The 19,471-nt window shown below is 36.2% G+C and overlaps 1 protein-coding gene across 3 annotated transcripts in view; it reads left to right on the forward strand.

The window, feature by feature from the left end:
- The window catches only part of Epc2 (enhancer of polycomb homolog 2), a 90,219-nt gene extending 71,005 nt beyond the window's left edge, over positions 1-19,214 (forward strand). For 2 of the 3 annotated variants that reach the window (XM_021654037.2, XM_021654038.2), the window contains 7 exons: positions 1,725-1,814; positions 2,940-3,085; positions 3,193-3,536; positions 13,806-13,942; positions 15,521-15,680; positions 16,454-16,787; positions 17,953-19,214. In XM_021654037.2, the coding sequence (XP_021509712.1) occupies positions 1,725-1,814; positions 2,940-3,085; positions 3,193-3,536; positions 13,806-13,942; positions 15,521-15,680; positions 16,454-16,787; positions 17,953-18,025 (1,284 nt within the window). In that variant the 3' untranslated portion in view covers positions 18,026-19,214. The remainder of the gene's footprint in view (positions 1-1,724; positions 1,815-2,939; positions 3,086-3,192; positions 3,537-13,805; positions 13,943-15,520; positions 15,681-16,453; positions 16,788-17,952) is intronic. The other variant, XM_060390133.1, reaches the window with a different exon arrangement.
- The last annotated feature ends 257 nt before the right edge of the window (positions 19,215-19,471 follow it).

Consider the following 19,471-nt stretch of genomic DNA (forward strand, 5'->3'; position numbering starts at 1 on the left):
TCATTCAGCATAACTTGTCATACATTCCTTGTGTATTAAGGAATCCTTATTTCAGCTCAAAATTTTTATATTTACTTACATAGTCCCCACTGTCCAGTCCTACATTAAAATTGCATTTTACAATTTTGGAGTTTTCTGAGACCTCTTTCTAAGTCTTTATTAGACAACTTTCATTAGTTTTTATGGTATTTACGCATTACTAAAAACTGTTTGCCTGTATATTGGCATCACTGAATAACATAGGTATGTAGACTATAACCCTTCTAAATTCTCCCATGGGTAGATTCCAGGACACCTGGAGAAAGATAACATGTTGTCCAGTGTACAAGGAACAAGAGAATAGATAACTTTAGAGAACATTTTAAGCAGGCTGACAGATTGTAGGTGGGATGAAGGAGAAGCCCTCTCTCTGATCGTACTTGCGGTTTTCCTTTCTATGTTGCTGCCTCTCTGGGTGTGCTGGAGTCCATCCTAAGGAATGATAGTTGGGAAGGAGTGAAGTATTTCATGAAAGAATTGTTGGACACTTGTGTCACTTCCATATTTTTTTTTAGAAGAGTTACTTGCAGAGGAACCAATAAAAAGTTGAAGTTTCTTTACAGTTTTGAGTTTAGGTATTGGTATCTTAGGAAGGAGAATCAGCCCCAGCTCACTGTGATAGATGCCCATCTCCCAAGGTGATCCAGCTCCATGGTAATGACCACAGCTTAGAGTTTATGTGGAGAAAAAATCCTGTTTTAAAAGGAGAATAGGATTTTTGAGGTTCAGAACTGTGCCGGTTAAATATGATTAAGTAGAGATTTGTGATAAAGATATGCTGCAGATTGAAATTGTAAGACAACTAAAACTTAAGTACTAATGTTTTTGTGTTTAACCATTATTACTGTGGACATTTGTACTGTTTCTCTGATGATTCAGAGTATATTTTAGATATCATCACTTAACCTATTTTTTTTTTTGACATCAAGTTGTACTCTAATGAGTCAGTGCTGCCCTAGGGGTCCACTTCAGAACATATAAGGATATTTGACTGGCAGCATCTGGTCCTGGCAAAATCATTTTTAATGTGGTCACTCTTTAAAAGACTTTATACTTTCGCTCTACTATTGTGGTCTTAAAATGCCTCTCAGCAACCATTCTTTTTATATACTTGGTAAATTTCTGTCTTCTAATTTTGTTTCTAACATGCTAGGTTTAAGCAGTGGTTTAAGGGGCTAGACAGGTGGTTTAATGTTTGAGATCACTTGCTCTTCAGGAGGACCTGGGTTTGCTTCCTCTGTCAAATGGCACCTTGTACCTGGTTGTGGCTCTGGTTCCAGAGAATCCAGTGCCCTCTTCTTCATAGGATTTGGCTTTATTATGGAAAGAAGTTTCCAGATAAAAATATAGCTACTTGTAGGTGAAGCGTAACTGTCATCAAGTATTTATGACTGCACAATTTATGACTTTATATAAATGGGACATATAAAAGGTATACTGATTCTTAAGTCTATCCTTCTGTTCAGAAACAAGAAAACAATATCACTTATACTTACATAGAAGAATGAATCTTAAAATAGGATTTTTAGCTGTAGAAAATATATACTAGTCATTAAATGTTTCAGGCAAATTAGCTACCTGCTGGATGTAGGCAAATGTGTTTGTGATCTGATTTTATTTTTGATCATTATATACATTGATCTATTAACTTGGTAACTACTAAATGGAATACCTGTTTTATCTAGGTACCATCTCCAGCATCAGAACCTGAAGAAGAAAATGATCCCGATGGTCCCTGTGCATTTAGAAGGCGGGCAGGATGCCAGTATTATGCTGTAAGAACTTTGGTTTTTGTGATACTTTGTGATCTGGAATTAATAAATCATTCATGTCAGGGTAATGTAGTCTGAGTCTAAAAGTGGGAAGTGCATCAATATTTTTTACTTAATGCCTGTGGCGTGTGAATAGCAGCAAAAGAAGATGAAAGATGCCAAATTCTTTCAACGAATATCAGAATCCTTAGACAACTCCTCATATTTTAAAATTTATTTCATTTTGAGCCTTAATTACAGCTTTAGCAGTTATGAAAATTAATTGCACATGCCTAAATTGGTTTCAGAACTTTTGGTGGCTTCTGGGTGTTTGCTGAAATTGGTGTATGTGTGTCATATATAATTTTTACACTTTATACCCAAGTTGCCTCTTAATTCTATCCATAAATTTGAGACACGTTTGGGAATCTCTCTTTGTTACTAATGTGCCATTATTGGATGCAGTGTTAAGAGAATGGCCTTGGCTTCCCAGTGCTAAGTTTTTTTTTATTGAGTGTATAAGTATAGAGTGGTGAAGGTGGTTTTACCCTTTTAACATAGTTTATACAAACCATTTGATTGCATTAGCCTTTTTGAGGGCAGACTTAATGTAGAAAGGATAGGAATTTGCAGCTGGGGAAACTACTATAGAAGGGAGACAAAGTGGTGAGACAAAAACAAAAAACAAACAAACAAAAAAACAGAATGATGCCTGTAACAGAAAGGCCAAGAAATAGACTCTACACTCCTTAATCGTAAAGTTTGACTGATGCGTAAAAACTTCCACTAAGTTTTTACTTGCCTCCTGCACCCCCCCAAAAAAAATCATTCTAGTTTATCATTTGGAAGATTATAAATCAATAAACTCTCTATGTGTAAATAAATATTAAGGCATATTCTTCATAGGTATCTTTAAAATATATACTAAATGTATTTTGTTTAGATTGAGTAATTTGGATAAGGAAACTTGATTTAATTTTATAAATTTCAACTGGACTACTGGTTTTAAGCTCTAATTTTACAGTTTTCATCTAAATTTTAGTTGTTCTCATAATACAAACTACAGTCATTTTATTTTTATCATGATTTAACTCTTCCTTTCAGAATTACTCTTTCAGTTGTTTTTTCTTTCTCTCCCTCTCTTTGTAGCCTCGTTTGGACCAAGCTAACCATACGTGTGAAAAGTCAGAGCTGGCAGACTTGGATAAACTGAGGTATAAGCATTGTCTTACAACACTTACAGTTCCAAGAAGGTGTATAGGATTTGCAAGGAGGCGAATTGGCAGAGGTGGAAGGTAAGCTGCTTTGCCCTTGTTGTTTTCTATCTGAAAGAGAAGTGATAGAGAAACAGCTGTATATTGTATATATGATATACACATATATGCCTTGTATTGCTTTACAGGGTCATAATGGACCGAATATCCACAGAACATGACCCCGTCCTGAAACAAATAGATCCTGAGATGCTGAATGGTTTTTCAAGCTCTTCCCAAACTATAGACTTTTCTTCTAATTTCTCTCGGACCAATGCTTCCAGTAAATCTTGTGAAAATAGACTGTCCCTTTCTGAAATATTAAGCAATATCAGATCATGTCGACTACAGTGTTTCCAGCCAAGGCTACTAAATGTACAGGACATTGATAGTGAAGAATGTACCTCAAGAAAACCAGGGCAGACTGTGAGCAGTAAAAGAGTTTCTGCAGCATCTGTAGCTTTATTGAACACCAGCAAGAACGGCATATCAGGTAAGGATCAAAAGCTCTGGTGCCCTTTTCTTCCTTGTGTCCATTATGTGATAGAGAAATGAACTCAAGATAAATTTTGGAGGCTTATTTTCCTACTTCTACGTAGGAAAATAAATTTTAGTTTAGTTTTCAGCTAAGAAATAGAACTCTACTAAAAGACTTGAATTTGGCATGTGAGTGTCTAGTGTGGTGACTGTGTGGGCTGAACAGTGTCCCTGTGGGTGTACTGCTTTCTTGCTGCCTCCCAACCACTCTGGTGCTGTGCTGTCTGCTTTTTTGTTAGAAATAGTCACTAACACAGACGGAAAGTAAGGATCGCTCCTTGAGAATTCTACTGAAAGCCTTTCTGGAAAGTGACGTTCTTTTAAAGGAGGCTCACTGAGCAGTGACTTCAGTCACGTGTCTTTCTTGTTGAGATCTGAAAGATCTTCATTTTAAAAGACACGGTGCCACATGTGACATGTGCTTATAATCTCAGTATTTGCAAGGTAGGGGCAGGAAGATCAGGCATTCTAGGTCATCCTTGACTACATAGCTGCTTTTGAGGTTCTGCCACCAAATATATAAATGAATGGTATATATGTTATGAATAATTTCAATATCTAAGCATTCTAAAATAAAATTTTGATTTGTTTTATTCTGTGAGTAATCTTATCACATACTTACAAATATATATAATTTATAAATATGTTTGTAATGTAGACATTGCAATTATGCATGGTATCCAGGGGAAATGTGTGATTTAATACTGTTAAATAGCCTTTCTTCTGAAACCTGTTATTTGATTTTTAAAATGATTTATTTAATAGTTTTATGCACATAAATGGTATTCCTTCCTTCTCCCTCTCATAATTTTCTCACAGTCCTTTCAAAGCCCCACTTCTACCCATCAAGTCTCTATTTGACTTCCTTGTCTTTTTGTTTGGTTTTGCTTTTGCTTGGGTACTCACTGGCTTTTAATCATGGTCCCTGGGCATGAGTATGAATCTATGCACTGGAGTATGCGTGACTCATTGTAGCTACATCACTGAAGATAATTGTCTGTCCTCCAGTAGCTTTAGATTGCCTTTAGCTTCCCTGGATCGTGCAGAGCACAGTGAGATCCTCCCCTGTCTGTGAATGTTTGCTTATTGGTTCATTCTTATACATACCCTATGCAGTCAGCCACAGCTGTTGTAGATTCCTGAGTGCCCATGACCATGTTGTAATTGTAAGACAGTTATTTCACAGCCTTCCTCTCTATTGTTCATCTCTTAATTCATTTTATGCCCTTTCCTCAGTGTTTCCTGAACCTTCATTGGAGTGATTTGGGGTCTTGGTTTAAAGCTGAGCAGTTAACAGTTAATTGTTCTGTGCCTTTTGACTAGCTATGAGTCTCTGCATTAACTGCTGTTGACTACAAGCAAACATGCATATTTAAATTAATTCCCGGGGGATGCATTAGTAGGGTGCTGCAGTTACTTTAAAGTGATCTTGGATTCCTTCAGTTTGGAATCTCCTGTCATTAGTGTTCACAATCTTGAACACCAACTTGGTGTAGACATTTGTCCATTTAAGGGTTGCAGTAGAAATTTAGAGTTGTTTGAATGAGTGGAAGTTGGGCTATATTTCCCCAAATATGTTGGTTCATTTTCTCCTAGCTGAACTTTAACAAAATGATTGCCATTTACAGTTTTTGAGTTGGTGAAGCATAGTGAGCCTTTTAATCTGAAATGGATAAAAATACCTAGTATAACTTGAAATCATGAAGTTTCTAGAAATCGATTATTACAGGAAGTTAAACAGTATTAGGTTGAGTCTTTTTCCAACCAACTCCCAAGATTATTCAAAATTACATAAATAGAAATTTCTGTACTAGCAAACATTACTCAAAAAAAGAATTCAAAACCTCATATATAGGTGATTATAATTGTGTTTGACTATACATTGACTTTTTAACTCTACCAATGAAAAGCATTTTAAAAATGATTTGAATGAATTCTCCATTTGAATATTTACAGATTTCTACTACATGTCCCAGATGAACTCTGGATTTGACATACCTGTTTTCTAGATCATATACACATGTTCTCTTTTGCTGTATCAATTCCGGATATATATATATATATATATATATATATATATATATATATCCAAAATTATAACTTAATGTAACCGAAACTGTTTTCTAATAACTATAATAATGAGGCACATTATCAATCATTCATCATGAAAAAAGCATTTAAATTACCATCAAAGTGTGCATATATGTCTGTCATTTTTCATGTATTTTTAAATACATTTAAAGATGTTACCATACCTTTCTTTCTTCTTTGAGAAATTTGAATCTGAGTTTGATCTCAAGAATGTACATACACACACACACACACACACACACACACACACACACACATTCGTACACACACAGCACACAAAGCCAAGCATGGTATAGTACATGCGCTTTATTTCAGTGCTATGGAGGTGGAGAATAGCAGATCTCTGGAGCTCTTTGACAGCCAGTTGAGCCTACTTGCTAAGTTACAAGCAAGTTATAGAATCCGGTCTTTTTTTTTTTTTTAAAGAGTAGACAGCACCTTAAGAATTACACCCAATGTTCTTTTTTGGTCTGCACATGTACACATGACACTTGTATACACACAAACAAACATGCATACACACAAGATAAATGTTTGTGTTGAAGCAATAACAAAGGCTCATTAGAGGTCATTCAGCTCAAATTTATATATGGTGTGTGTGTGTATGTATGTGTGTTACAGTGTGTACCCCTATGCATTTGGGTATGTGTATATGCACGTATGGAGGCCAGAGGTCAGTGTCAGTTGTTTGATGCTCTGCACTTATATTTTTTGAAACAGGATCTTTTACTGAGCCCAAGCTCTGTTATCTGATGCTATTACCTGCTTTTGGATTAGTTCCCCCTGGCAGTACTGCCTTTCCTAAGGGGATGAGGATATGCTCAGTCCTGATATGACTTGATATGCTGGGAGGGTTGATATGGCAGGTGGGAGGAAAGGGGTTCCCCTTTTCTGTAGAGGAAAGGAGAGGGGAAGAGGAGGACTGGGAAGAGAGATGGGATGGGGCACCCTTGGGTAAAGTAAATACACTGAAATTAAAAAAAAAAATAGTAACTTGCAAGAAAAAAATGCATTATCCAAGCTGGCTGGCCAATGAGGTCCAGCAATCTGCCTTTCTCTGTCTCTGGTGCTGGGATGACAGGCGCTTTCTGCTTCACTCTGCTTTTAACATGAGTACCTAGGGGTCTGAACTCAGGTTGCTGTGGTTGTACAGGAAGCTCTACCTGTACTAACTCTACCGTCTCCCAACCCCAAAGTCAGTCTTTTAAAATCAGGTGTTCATAGTCATTTGTTAGCAAAGCAAAGAATTTGTTTATTTACTTCTAGACTGCTTGGGGTCCTCTTGTCCTTAAGGTCAGGAGAGTTTTCTTGTTTTTAATAAATTTGTTCTAAAATATTGGGCTTAGTGGCTGGAGATGTTGTTCAGTGGTAGAGCTTGCTTAGCAGGTCCTAGTTTGGGTCCTTGTACCACTTTGGGGGAAGTGGTGACAGACATGGGAATGTAGGTACCTAGTGAAAGAACATTTTGTCAAAAACAGCTAGGTAACTAAAAAGGGAATTCTAGTACAGTTCAGTAAATACCCATACAGACTCCCTCCTGTACCTACAGAGAAGGCACAGGAGGTTTTATTTAACAGTTTTATCTCTGTGCCTTTGATAATATTGTCATTTACTCATTTTAGTGAAAGTGTGTATTTTTAAGACTAATAGGACAGGCTTATAATTTTACCTATTTGAGAACATTTCTGAATTAAATTATTAATGCTAAGTTTTCTTTCCCAGCTGGGAAATCCAATAAATGAAGAGTTTAAGCAGAAATGGAATCTCGTGTACTTAGCGGTAGCATTTGTTTCTAGGCATGTTCTTAGTTCTTGAGGAAAGCAGGTAAGGAGGCTGTATCGTATGCATATTCTGGCCAGTAATCTAGAGTTTTCTTACTTTCCTGTTGTATACTTTAAACATGGTTAACTTTTTCAAGACATAGTCTGTATTAAAAATGTTTTACTTAATGTATTGATTATTTAGAAACAGGCTTTCTATATCACCCAGCCTGGCCTCAGACTTAAAGACCATTCTGCATCAGCCTCTTGAGTGCTAGGATTCCATACGTAGCTCCTCATACCTAACTTATAGTTACTATTTTTAATATGCTTCAAGAAAAATTTAAATGTGTGCCTTGAATAATAGAAAGATTAAAATAGAAAACTTCCTATTTTAAATAAATAAATAAATAAACAGTATTGATTACTGCATAAAGGTATCCTTTCTTAATTTAAAAATTCAACAGGACTGAGAAAGGAAGGACGGGGTGTATTGAGTATAACAATAGAACAAGCAGAAATTTTTTTTCATAAAAAATTATTTGAACTTTGTTTTATATACAAAGCACGATGTTTAATGATGAAAAGTTGAGGAAGAAAACAGTATCTTCAAGGAGCTTATAGCAGGTGGCAGTATTACATTCTTTATATAGATAGAGGATACTACTTTATAGTCATTTGAATCTGGTGCTGTCAATTAAAGAATATTTTTTCTTTAGTATAAAGATCAAGAAAATATATTTCATATGTAAAACAGCATTATTTATTCAAACTTGAAGGCCAGATTTATATTGAATATTGGTTTCACTGATACACAGTTCAAATTAACATGATATAGTTTTCTTTTCTTGTTTGCAGTAAAAGATAACAATAGGGCTGGAGAAATGGCTCAGAGGTTAAGAACACTCACTGTTCTTCCAAAGGTCCTCAGTTCAATTCCCAGCAACCACATAGTGGCTCATAACCATCTATAGTAAGATCTGGTGTGCAGGCAGAATGTTGTGTAAATAATAAATCTTTTTAAAAAATAGATACCAATAGCTTTTTTGACCAACAGACTTCTTGAGCAGCTCCAGATACCTTACAGTCATTAACAGTTTTACAGTGTTCCAGAGAGAATTCCTGAGTTTTCATTTATTTAGTTTATTTTCCTGTTTTTAAATTGCCATGAAATGTTGGCAATCATAAAAAGTGTTAGGAAGTAAAATTTCTTTAACAACTAATATAGGAGCTAGAGTGATAGCTCAGCAGTAAAGGGCACTGGTTGCCCTTCTGAGGGACAGGACCCGGCTTCAAATCCCAGTGCCCACATGGCAACTCACAACTGTCCATAAATCCAGTATGTCAGCCTCACACAGGCAAAACACCAACACATAAAATAAAAATAAATAAATTTGTAAAAAAAAAAAAAACAAACAGACAGCTAATATAAATACTCATATAGTTGTTTTCATTTGGTTAGATTATGGTCATCTCTAAAGGTAAGAAAGTAAATCACACCTAAGTATTAAAATACTGTAGTATCACCATTGATGGAATTAACGATCCTTTAATATTAACCACTGTGCTTGGACGTCAGAAATCTGTTGTCATTAACTTTATATCCATTTGTTCCTTGTTCCCTAACCCTTCTAACTCTTGCAGTTACTGTCCTGTATCTAGAAGTTATGTTTGTAGAACACCTGTAGGCTGTACAGTAGTTCCACTCCTCTAGCTTTTCCGTGGAGCACTTCCAATGAGTGGTTTGTGAGAACTGCCACTTACTCTGCACTCAGACATGGAAGATTTAAGAGAGAAACTCCCTATCTGCCTGACCCCAATTCAGACCCAGCTCTGTCCCTTAAAATGGAATCTTGGTACACTTAGCATTTTTTTTTAAACTATTTACTATAATTCAAAAACGAATCTACCAGGTAGAAAATTCAAAGTAACATAATCTTCAACAGCACATTAGGCGTTGATCATTAAACTGTGAAAACTTTGTCTAGGCCAGTATTTGAAAAATCATGCCTCCTCAAGAAAACATCATTTAGCTGGGCTTGGTGGTGCATGCCTGTAATTGCAGCACTCAGGGAGGCAGAGGTAGGCAGATCTCTGTGAGTTCAAGGCCAGTCTGGTCTACAAAGCTACACAGAGAAACCCTGTCTCAAGAAACCAAAAACAAAAAAAGAAGAAGAAAATAAATAAATAAATAAATAAATAAACAAATAAATAAATAGCTTAGCCCAATTTAAAGAAACACTATTAAAAAATAAAAAGCAAAGGTGGCTACAAGCATTTTCAGATGATCATTCCAGAGTAACTAGAACATATTTCTGTTTATTTTTCTCTTTAATTTATCAGTGACCAGCACTACAAAGTTAAATACTTGAATATATCTCATATAACCACAAGAATGCTTCTGTGGATCCAGTCTTAGAACTTTGTAGTTGTGTCACTATATAAAGTCCGTCTGTGAAGTATACAGGGTATGTTTTCATGGCTCACTCTCTAGAGACCAGCTGAAGAAGGGACAAAGAGGTTGACCTAGACCGAGCACCGTACAGGAAGCACACGGCAAAAATGTAATGGCGGTTAGTGTCTGTATAGGCTATATGGAATCGTCTGAAGAATAAAAGCCAACTCATACAAGAGGGGTAGTAAGTTCAGTGTATAGAAGACAGCCAGAAAGGGTGATTTTGGAAAACACTGGCACTGATGTACAGGCAGCAAGAAATTCAAGGGTGGTACTCTGCATAGTTTTGGATACATAAAGGGAGAAGTTCTTTAGTAGATAGATCAGTCTCTCAGAGGATATTAGCCAGGAAGATTTGTAAGGAAAAGAATGCTTCCTTCCCATCTACCAAAGAAGTCAAATATTGTACATCTTTCAAGACAGACAGGTTTGTGGTAATTGTGACCTGATAGAACTTTGAGGAGTGAACTAAGTTTCCTTTTAAGCTGCCAGCTTATACAATAAATAAACTAGTGAGAAGAGTTCGTTTGGCTGCAAGCAAGAAGAGAGCTTGCTTTTTTGGTCCATCATTAGTTCTTCCTGTGCCACTGGTACCCGCATCAGTGTGGAGTTCCTTTCCTCTATTTCATCCCAAGTGAATTTGTTCACTATACCTGTGATGTTTCTGATGCATTTTAATGTGTGCTACTAGATGATTCAATGTAAAAAAATAAAACTCTTGTAAACATTCTAATAACTTAGGAAAAACAATCTACTGAGGAAGTGTTTTTAATGCAAGTTTTGCTCTTTCCCACAAATAAGTCAAGTCTGAGAATCAGCTCACTGTTGTGTCTGTACCATGAAAGCTATATATCTCTTACCACCTTTCCTTCTATACCACTCCCACTAACACAGGACTTGAGGTGCTGGACATGGGCACACATTTATAATTCTAGCACTTGAGAGATAGAAGCAGGTGATCGTGGGTAAAAGATCATCCTCCACTGCATATTGAATTCTGGGCCAGCCTGGGCTATGTGAAACCTTGTCATGAAGAGGGTGGGTAGTTGTTCCAGCTTCATATCTCGATTACTATTATTTCTTCTAAAGAATTGAAGTAATACTAAACAGTACTCTAGAAAATTCTGGATTAAAAACATCGGTTTGTTTGAAACACAAACACCTTAGTAAAGAACTGAGTGTTGGGAATAGAAATAGCAAACTTAGCTTGGCATAAAGGTGGGGATGTGATTTTAAAGGCTGCCTGTATTAGAGAATTAGGTTTTGAATTTGGTTTTGTTTGTTGTTTTATCAGTGGTTTTTAACCAAAAGTGCCATCAGAGATGAGAGTTTATGGTACTCTTTTAAATACATACACAAATGACTACATGCTCATTAAAGTATGTAGTACACTTAGCTGATAATCCTTTGTTAGCCATGGACATAAGAGTAATTGCTGCAGCCTCAGCTAGTTTTTCTGCCTTAGCAGGATCCCAGCCAGGTACCACCACACTCAATGCCAAAAATAATTTATTAATTAAAAATGACAGTCTATTCTGTTTGCTAATTTAGATATAGTTTACTATACTATATCTGAAATACTTAGGGGGACCAAAGTGTAGTAGATTTCCAAGTTTTTGTGTTTTATAATATTTGTGCAAACTTTAGTGGTTAAACATCTCTAATCAGAATAATTTGAAATCCAAATGCTCAAATTAAAACTTCTCTGAATGAATAAATTCTTTGAATACAATGAAAATGATCTGGATGGATTTGGGGACATTTATGATTATCAGTGTTAGTATTTTATTCTATATTAGTACCATTTTACCAACTGTCTCACAAAGCTTTAGGAAAAGGGGGGGAAAGAGTCTTACTCACATTTCTGTTTTCACATGGCTCTAAAAGTGTGATATCTTACTGTTTATTGGTAAGCAGCATGAGCCTCACTTTTCCACAACATAAAGCTCAGTTCTAGTCAAAGAGCACTGGCCCATTGGAGTGAGCTAGCCCTGGATTCTGTGGCTTTTGCTTTCCAAATGGCCCTGAGTTAGAAGACATGTAAGACTTGCTAAATTATTTAGATTTATGGTTTTTTCTTCCTGCCTTCATATCTAATAAGCTATTTTTTTCATCTCTTTCCCCAAGGTTTTCAAACAGCTGGAAATTCATGAATACTTCATATTTTCATTTGATTTTGAAGATTGTAACTTTAGAATTATTTTTTTTTATTTAAAAATAGAACACTTGCAGTGAATTTAACATGTACAAAGAAAGACATTTGATTTGTTGGTAATTCAGTAAAATAACTATTGTGTACTTCAGAAATACAGGTAAAGATTCTAAAGTGAGCAGTATAATAAATACACCAGTGTTTGGAATCTTCTAGAAATAAAATATTTATTTCCCCTCATAGCTCAGTAGAAATTGTGATGTGCTATATCATATAAAAGGAATGAAAGTATATCTAAAGTCTTGTCCATTTCTGGACCTGATTCCCTTTTTATATATTTTTAAAAAGCTAAGACTTTTGCTAGGTACAACTTGGCTATATATTTATATTTCTTTCAAAATGTTCTCATTTGATAATCTTATAAACAGAACCTTTTAGGGAACTAGTTACCTTGGTTGTAGGTCATACTGATTTGATCACTCAGCACATACATAACCATGAACAGACATCACATTTTCCCAATTGTACTGTGGGACTTTATATTAATAACTTTTTCTAACCAATAATTCCTTCACTGAGTCACTGAGATTCCTTCAGCACCATTCTTCATGGAAGTAAATAGTAAATTATTGCTGATTGAGTGAAATAGGAGAAAAGAAAGGTTTTGTGTGTTGTTGGGTTGTTTTGTTTTGTTTTTGAAAGTAGAACTGGGCTGCAGATGTAGCTCCGTGGTGGGATCTGCTTAGCTGAGGACGTGGGCCTCTTCTAGCACTGCAAAGAGAAAGAAAAGAGTGAGAATTACTTTTAAGAGTATGTGTATTCTGGTGTGATTGGACACTTGTATTCTGTCGGCCCATTAGAGACTCACTTAAACACTAGTTCATGAAATTTCATTTACATTTCTTTGAAAAAAAATTGTACCCGTTGTAATTCTTTTGAGCTGATGTTTCTGTCAGCTTCAGAAAATGGCTGTCTTGCTTTTACTTGAAACCCATAACTTCACACGCTATTCAGAGCATTATTAGTTGTATCTGAAGTTTCTGCAAATGTCTCTTTTCCAGCCCTTTGATAGAATTTATTTTAGATACTGACTGTGCTGGCTTATACTGGGGCTTAAGGCTCCTGAATGTCTTTGTTTTCTACTCCATTTTAGAATCAGAAAGAAAAGTATCATGAGAATTGGCAGAAGTCATTTTGTCGCTTATTAAGGCTGTAACTTGGTTATCATATTTATATTAGTAAATGCAAACATTTATCGTTATTATTACTACTGTTACTCTACGGGCATCCTGATTTGGAGAACTAAGAGAATTTTAAAGACACCAAATCTGAGGCCAGCATGATGGCTCACTAAATAAAGAAAAACAAAATATGCTTGCTGCCAAGCCTGAAGACCTAAGTTCAATCCTCAGGATTCTCTTGTGGATGTGGAGAACAGACTCCTGCAAGCTGTCCACTGTCCTCTGACTTCTGTATATGCATTGTGGTATGCACACCCATATTCTAAACCCACAAACATAAAAAAAAAAAAAAAAAAGAAGACAGAATTCAGTCTGACTAAATGGTAAATTCCTTAACCAGTTAAAAACTGCATACGAACAAAGGAGATTGTGGACATACCCACATTGAAAGATTTGCCATGTGATTCTGCTTTGCAGATAGGTGTATATTGTGGCTTGTATTTGCTTTTTATCTTTACTAGTTTATATTGTATTCCACTTTTGTCTTTTAAAAATACTTTAATACTTGCTATTTATCCTTTATCAGTAACAGGGGGCATCACAGAAGAGCAGTTCCAGACACATCAACAGCAGCTAGTTCAAATGCAAAGGCAGCAACTTGCGCAGCTTCAACAGAAACAGCAATCCCAGCATTCCTCACAGCAGACACATCCAAAAGCACAGGTGACCGCCCACTCCCTTCTTTCCCAGGTTCCTACCAGTGACTTTGCACCTCTGTTCTTGAGTTTGAGAGTTAACCCAGAGTTCCTTTAGTGAACTTACCTGTTTCTGAGTGGCTCGTTTATAGACTAGTCTCCGGTTATTTTGAGAGCCAGATGCGATAGTTTTGATTTAAGAAAGAATTAACTAGCTTTTAGAAGGATTTTTGAGAGTTTATAAATTAATTATATATTTTTAAAACCATCACTCCACACTCTCACTTTCCCATTTTCTTTTTTAAGAATATGGCTTTCTAACCTCTTCCTCAAGGTTATACTTACGTATTGTCAGTATAGCTCATGAGGAGAAGAAATTCTGTTTAACTGTATGGTAAATCTCATCTGTATGGCCCCTTGTCTGAACCACATTTCTCTGAAGGGAAAAAGAAATGACACCAGCAGTTAGTTCATAGACACCAATAAATACAGACATGAGTGATACAAATAAAAATATTATATAAGACTGCAGGAAACCAACCCAGCAAATGCTTGACATGAGCCTTGTAAGACTCATTGTGGGCTATGGCTTCCAGAACTATGCAAGAATGCAATGCTGTTGTTTTAAGCCATTAAAAGCAAAACAAAAATAAAAACAATCTCAAAGTTGAATTGTCAGACACATTTTAGGTCTGAAGTTTTGTTCCATAATAACTAAGAGTAACTCAGTTTGGTCATCTTCTCTGAGTTCTCAGACCAGGACCTACCCACAGTGCTTTAGTTCATTCTCAAAGGGTCTGTTGCCTTAAAGTCGTGAGCCGACACCATGGAAATCTTGAGCCTAGTTGTTATCCACACACCTGTGACAGTCCCGGTAGATCTGGGGTTGGCTTGTAGCCTATGGCTATCAGTGTTAGTAGCAGCCAGTTTTACACATAATCATGGAAGAGTGCCACTGTGTTTCATTTGGTGTTTTTCTGAGTCTCTTCAAATAACTAACTGAGGTGTTTCCCAGCCTGCTTCAAAGTTGGATCAGTCCAGGGTTTTACACTGTGATAGAAGTAGCTATGGATCATGTCAATGATTTTACTTTTTCATGATGTCTGTCCATCAAGCAGTTTTTAACATGCTCATTATTATTTGGAAAAAATAATAGAGTATGGATTTTCCAGTTTGATAGTTCTTTCTCAGAAATAATTGCTTGTTAGTTTTTAGTGATTTTTCATTCTTCATATACCAAAAAAATAAAAGTCCAAAGTCTTAAATCTCTCATTTAAGAACATATGACTATTTGCATTTAGAAAAGCAATGTCCTTTTGAGTTCCACACATTTCCTGATATTGTTTGTTAATCACATCTAACAAAACTGAGAGTATAAGGTGCTGGCAAGATGGCCTAGCAGGTAAAGGCACTTGCTGCCAAATCTGACAACCTGAGTTGGAATTAACATAGTGGAAGAACAGAACCAACTCCTGACAGTTGTCCTCTGACCTCCACATGCACATGTTACCTCCTTACCCCCAATACACACACACATACACACACAGACGAAATAGATGGATAAATAAATATGGAAGACTCAACTATGTTGCTATCCATTTTATAGGGCTCCAGCACCTCTGACTGTATGTCTAAAACACTTGACTCAGCCAGCGCCCACTTTGCTGCATCTGCAGTGGTCAGTGCTCCTGTTCCAAGTCGCAGTGAGGTATCCAAGGAACAGAACACTGGCCACAACAATATGAATGGTGTTGTCCAGCCTTCAGGTACAACTGGGATGTCACGTAATACTTAATTCGTTTGTAGTTTCCACTCACTATGTTGGGTTTGGTTTTATAGACACAGGGAAAAATGTATACAGTGATGTTCAGAGTGCTTTGGTCTGGTATGGATGAAAAATTGAGTGTTTTTCAGAATTATCACTCTACCTTCTATACACCCACCTCCATCCATTCTGATTTCATTCAGACTGTCAGTTACCTCACGTTAGGAAATCCATCGTGTCATTATTAACCGCCCCCATTGAATTTATCTACAAATTGTTTAAGAAGTGAGATACAAAACAGCACGCTCTGCTTTCACATGTGCATATACTCATAGGTATACTTCTTCCCTTGTGATACATTGTGGCTGTGAAAGCCCATTTGCTTACTGTCTAAACCCAGAAACATGCTGCTCTGCCCTCTCGCAGATCCCAAGCTCAATTCTCTGGTTTTGTACTCAGGAACATCCTGGTTTTTTTTTTTTTTTTTGGTTTTTTTATTTGTTTTACTTTAGTCTGCTCTTGCTGATTCTTGTATGCCTACAAATCTTTAGAGGAATACCAGCTATTATTTTTATCTGTCTTATTGTATCGACACATAGAGGTAGCAAAATGTTTTGTGAAGCCTCTTTCTATGACTATGAAAAGTTAACTTAGTGTTTATTTAATTAGAATATGAGTGCATTTACTTTTACTACTGAATTCCGAGTTTTTAAAGAGGTTTTCTTTTTTATTGTCCCATCATACTAATTGAATGATTTCTCACCTCTTTTTCAGGACCCTCTAAAACATTATATTCCACCAATATGGCTTTATCATCCAGCCCAGGGATTTCAGCTGTACAGCTTGTAAGGACAGTTGGCCACACTACTACAAACCACTTGATCCCAGCGTTGTGCACAAGCAGTCCTCAGACACTTCCCATGAACAATTCCTGCCTGACCAATGCAGTGCACCTCAATAATGTCAGTGTTGTTTCTCCTGTCAATGTGCATATCAATACACGGACTTCAGCACCATCGCCAACAGCCTTAAAACTTGCCACAGTTGCTGCCAGTATGGACAGAGTGCCAAAGGTTACTCCCAGCAGTGCCATCAGCAGCATAGCCAGGTGTGTGTGTGTGCAGGTGCTGTTCTCGAGCTGTCCCCTAGCTGTCCTGAAGAAAGAGAAGCTTTTGCTCTGTACTGCTCAAGAGTGCCTTGATTTTTCAAAAGCTTGAGGATTCGCTTAACACAAAGAATGCTCTGTGCCTAGTAGCATCCTTAAATGCCAGCCAGAGTTGTAAAAAGACAAAAAAAAAAAAAAAATGTCAAGTTGACTGATATTTTAAAAGCATTAGTCACTCACACCATATTTTTAAAAAATTTTATTTAAAATGGGCAGTGGTGGCCCACACCTTTAATCCCAGCACTAGGCAGGCAGAGGCAGGTGGATCTCTTGAGTTTGAGGCTTGCCTGGTCTAGAGAGAGTTTTCTAGGGCTACAGCCACAATTACAGAGAAACTGTCTCAACCCCCTTATTTTATTACGTGTATGAGTATTTGGCCTGCACACATGTATGTGTACTATGTGCATGCCTGATACCCATGGATATCAGCAGAAGGCATCAGATCCCTGGGACTGGAGTTATAGAGAGTTGCAAGCTGGATGCTGGGAATCAAGCCTGGGTCCTCTGCAAGAGCAACAAATGCACTTAACTGCTGAGCCATCTTACCAGCCCCTTTCTTATTATACTTTTATAGATTGACAGTGTAGGTTGGAGCTGTTATCAGTTACCAGAAATAGGTTGAAATCAAACTGTTATTTTTATAGTATGTATACATTTTATAGAACCTATACTATAGTATAGTACTATATAGTATAGTGCTATATAGTATAGCATAGTATAGTATGTATAAATTTATAGTATGTATTAATTTTAGGGAGTTTCTCAAACTAATGTTTTGCCCTCCTTTCAATGATGCTAATGTAAGGAGGACAGTAAAACAGAAAAAAAAAATTGGGTTAATAAATATATGACCTTGAGCCCATAGGAAAGAAAAAAACTTGGATTAACTCTGTTTATATAGTCCCTAATTTATTGCAATTATTAGAAGTTTCTGGAATTTCTGAACTGAAGAAAACCTCTTCATTCTTGCCTGGAAATGATTAAAATGGAAGGTTTTGTGGAGTTGTGTTTAGTTACAGTGACTTAAAAAATGTGACCTATACATACTCAGTAGTGTAATATACTCTCAAGAGTGCTAATGCTTATTCTACTTTTTGCCTTATTATAGAGAGAACCATGAACCAGAAAGATTGGGTTTAAATGGAATAGCAGAGACAACAGTAGCTATGGAAGTGACATAACCTAAAGCATGTGGCTTTGACCTGTGTGGATGGTTGCAGTCATTCATATTCCAGCGGAATACAAAAGGTGGCACTCTGGATCACAGAGCAGAACAATGGACCTAAATGGACTACAGTATATCAGATGTTAAATCGATATATGATGTATATTTTGTAAAATTGGGAAAATCACTACCTTGTAAAATAGTTTTATTTGTATCATCAATATTATTTCTGTTACTTGAATAGTAGATATTCATCATCATGCTTTTGCACTTGAATTTGCAACTGAATGGATTTTAAAAATAATTCTTTAATGGGATCATGAGCATGAAATGGGATCCTGCATCACTTGTTTTAACTATTTATTTTGCCATGTTTACATTTTGTATCTTGTAAAAAAAAATAAATCCAACTTTGTGTCTAAAAAGTTAAAGATTCATAGCTAGGAAATGAAATTCTTGTAATTTTTTTCTAAAGGAACTGTAAAGTTTTCACTTGGTTCATTTTGTTTCACAATTTGACTAGATGGACTTTTTGGTAAATACTTTAGTGGCATTTCACTGTCAAATATGACTTCAAGGCAAAATAGTATTTTCTATTACTGTGCAGGGGAAAGGGATGGATCGATACATGCAAATTTAATGTAGTAACTCACTTTTCCATATATTTTGAATGTATATTTCTATTTATAATACCAGTTTATAAAAAATAATTACACAGAAAAAGTGGACTAGGAAATTATGCATCTAGCACATTTAAACTGTGCAGATATGAAAATTTTTCATGGATTACATTTTATCTGAAGACTGCATATTTTAACTGGCTTTAAAACTGTAACACACCACATAAAAGATATTTACCAGGTATGTATTGCATTATATCATTGCAATAATTATTGGAAGTCTATATATCGAGCCATCCCAGGTTTTGGGAGGGGGGAGGGTTGTGGCAAGATTGTCTTTTCAATTTTGGAGAGTTTTCCTGTGGCTACAAGGCAAGTAACGGGTTGGAAAAAGTCTGACTGTAAGTGTTGGACACCTTCATAGTGTAGTGTTTTAGTGACATTTTTTATACGGTTCTTGTAAATTAGATATGTGTAGTGGTGTTTCAGAATGTTTGTTTATGCACTAGTTCAGACAACTTTCCCTGTTACTTGTTCTTGATAAGTGAAAACTGCAGGGAAATAAAAAATACATATCAAAACATGGCCATGCTGCATATGTGTTTATTTCACAATGTGCACACAGTGTAAGTGAAAACAAAAGGGACAAGCTAGCACGTGGCAGCACTTGCCATCTCACAGTGCTTTCTGAAAATTAAGGAGAATAAGAGGCTCATCTGTGGGCTGCTATTGGGTTTCAGATAATCCAATATAAACTACCTTTGCTATAAAAAGTTCTTAAAATATTTTGCAGAATGTAAGTAATTTACAGTCATTGAAATCTCACAAATGAGCCTCATTTT

This window comes from Meriones unguiculatus, chromosome 8 (assembly GCF_030254825.1).
Source record: "Meriones unguiculatus strain TT.TT164.6M chromosome 8, Bangor_MerUng_6.1, whole genome shotgun sequence".
In the NCBI taxonomy this organism is placed as follows: domain Eukaryota; kingdom Metazoa; phylum Chordata; class Mammalia; order Rodentia; family Muridae; genus Meriones; species Meriones unguiculatus.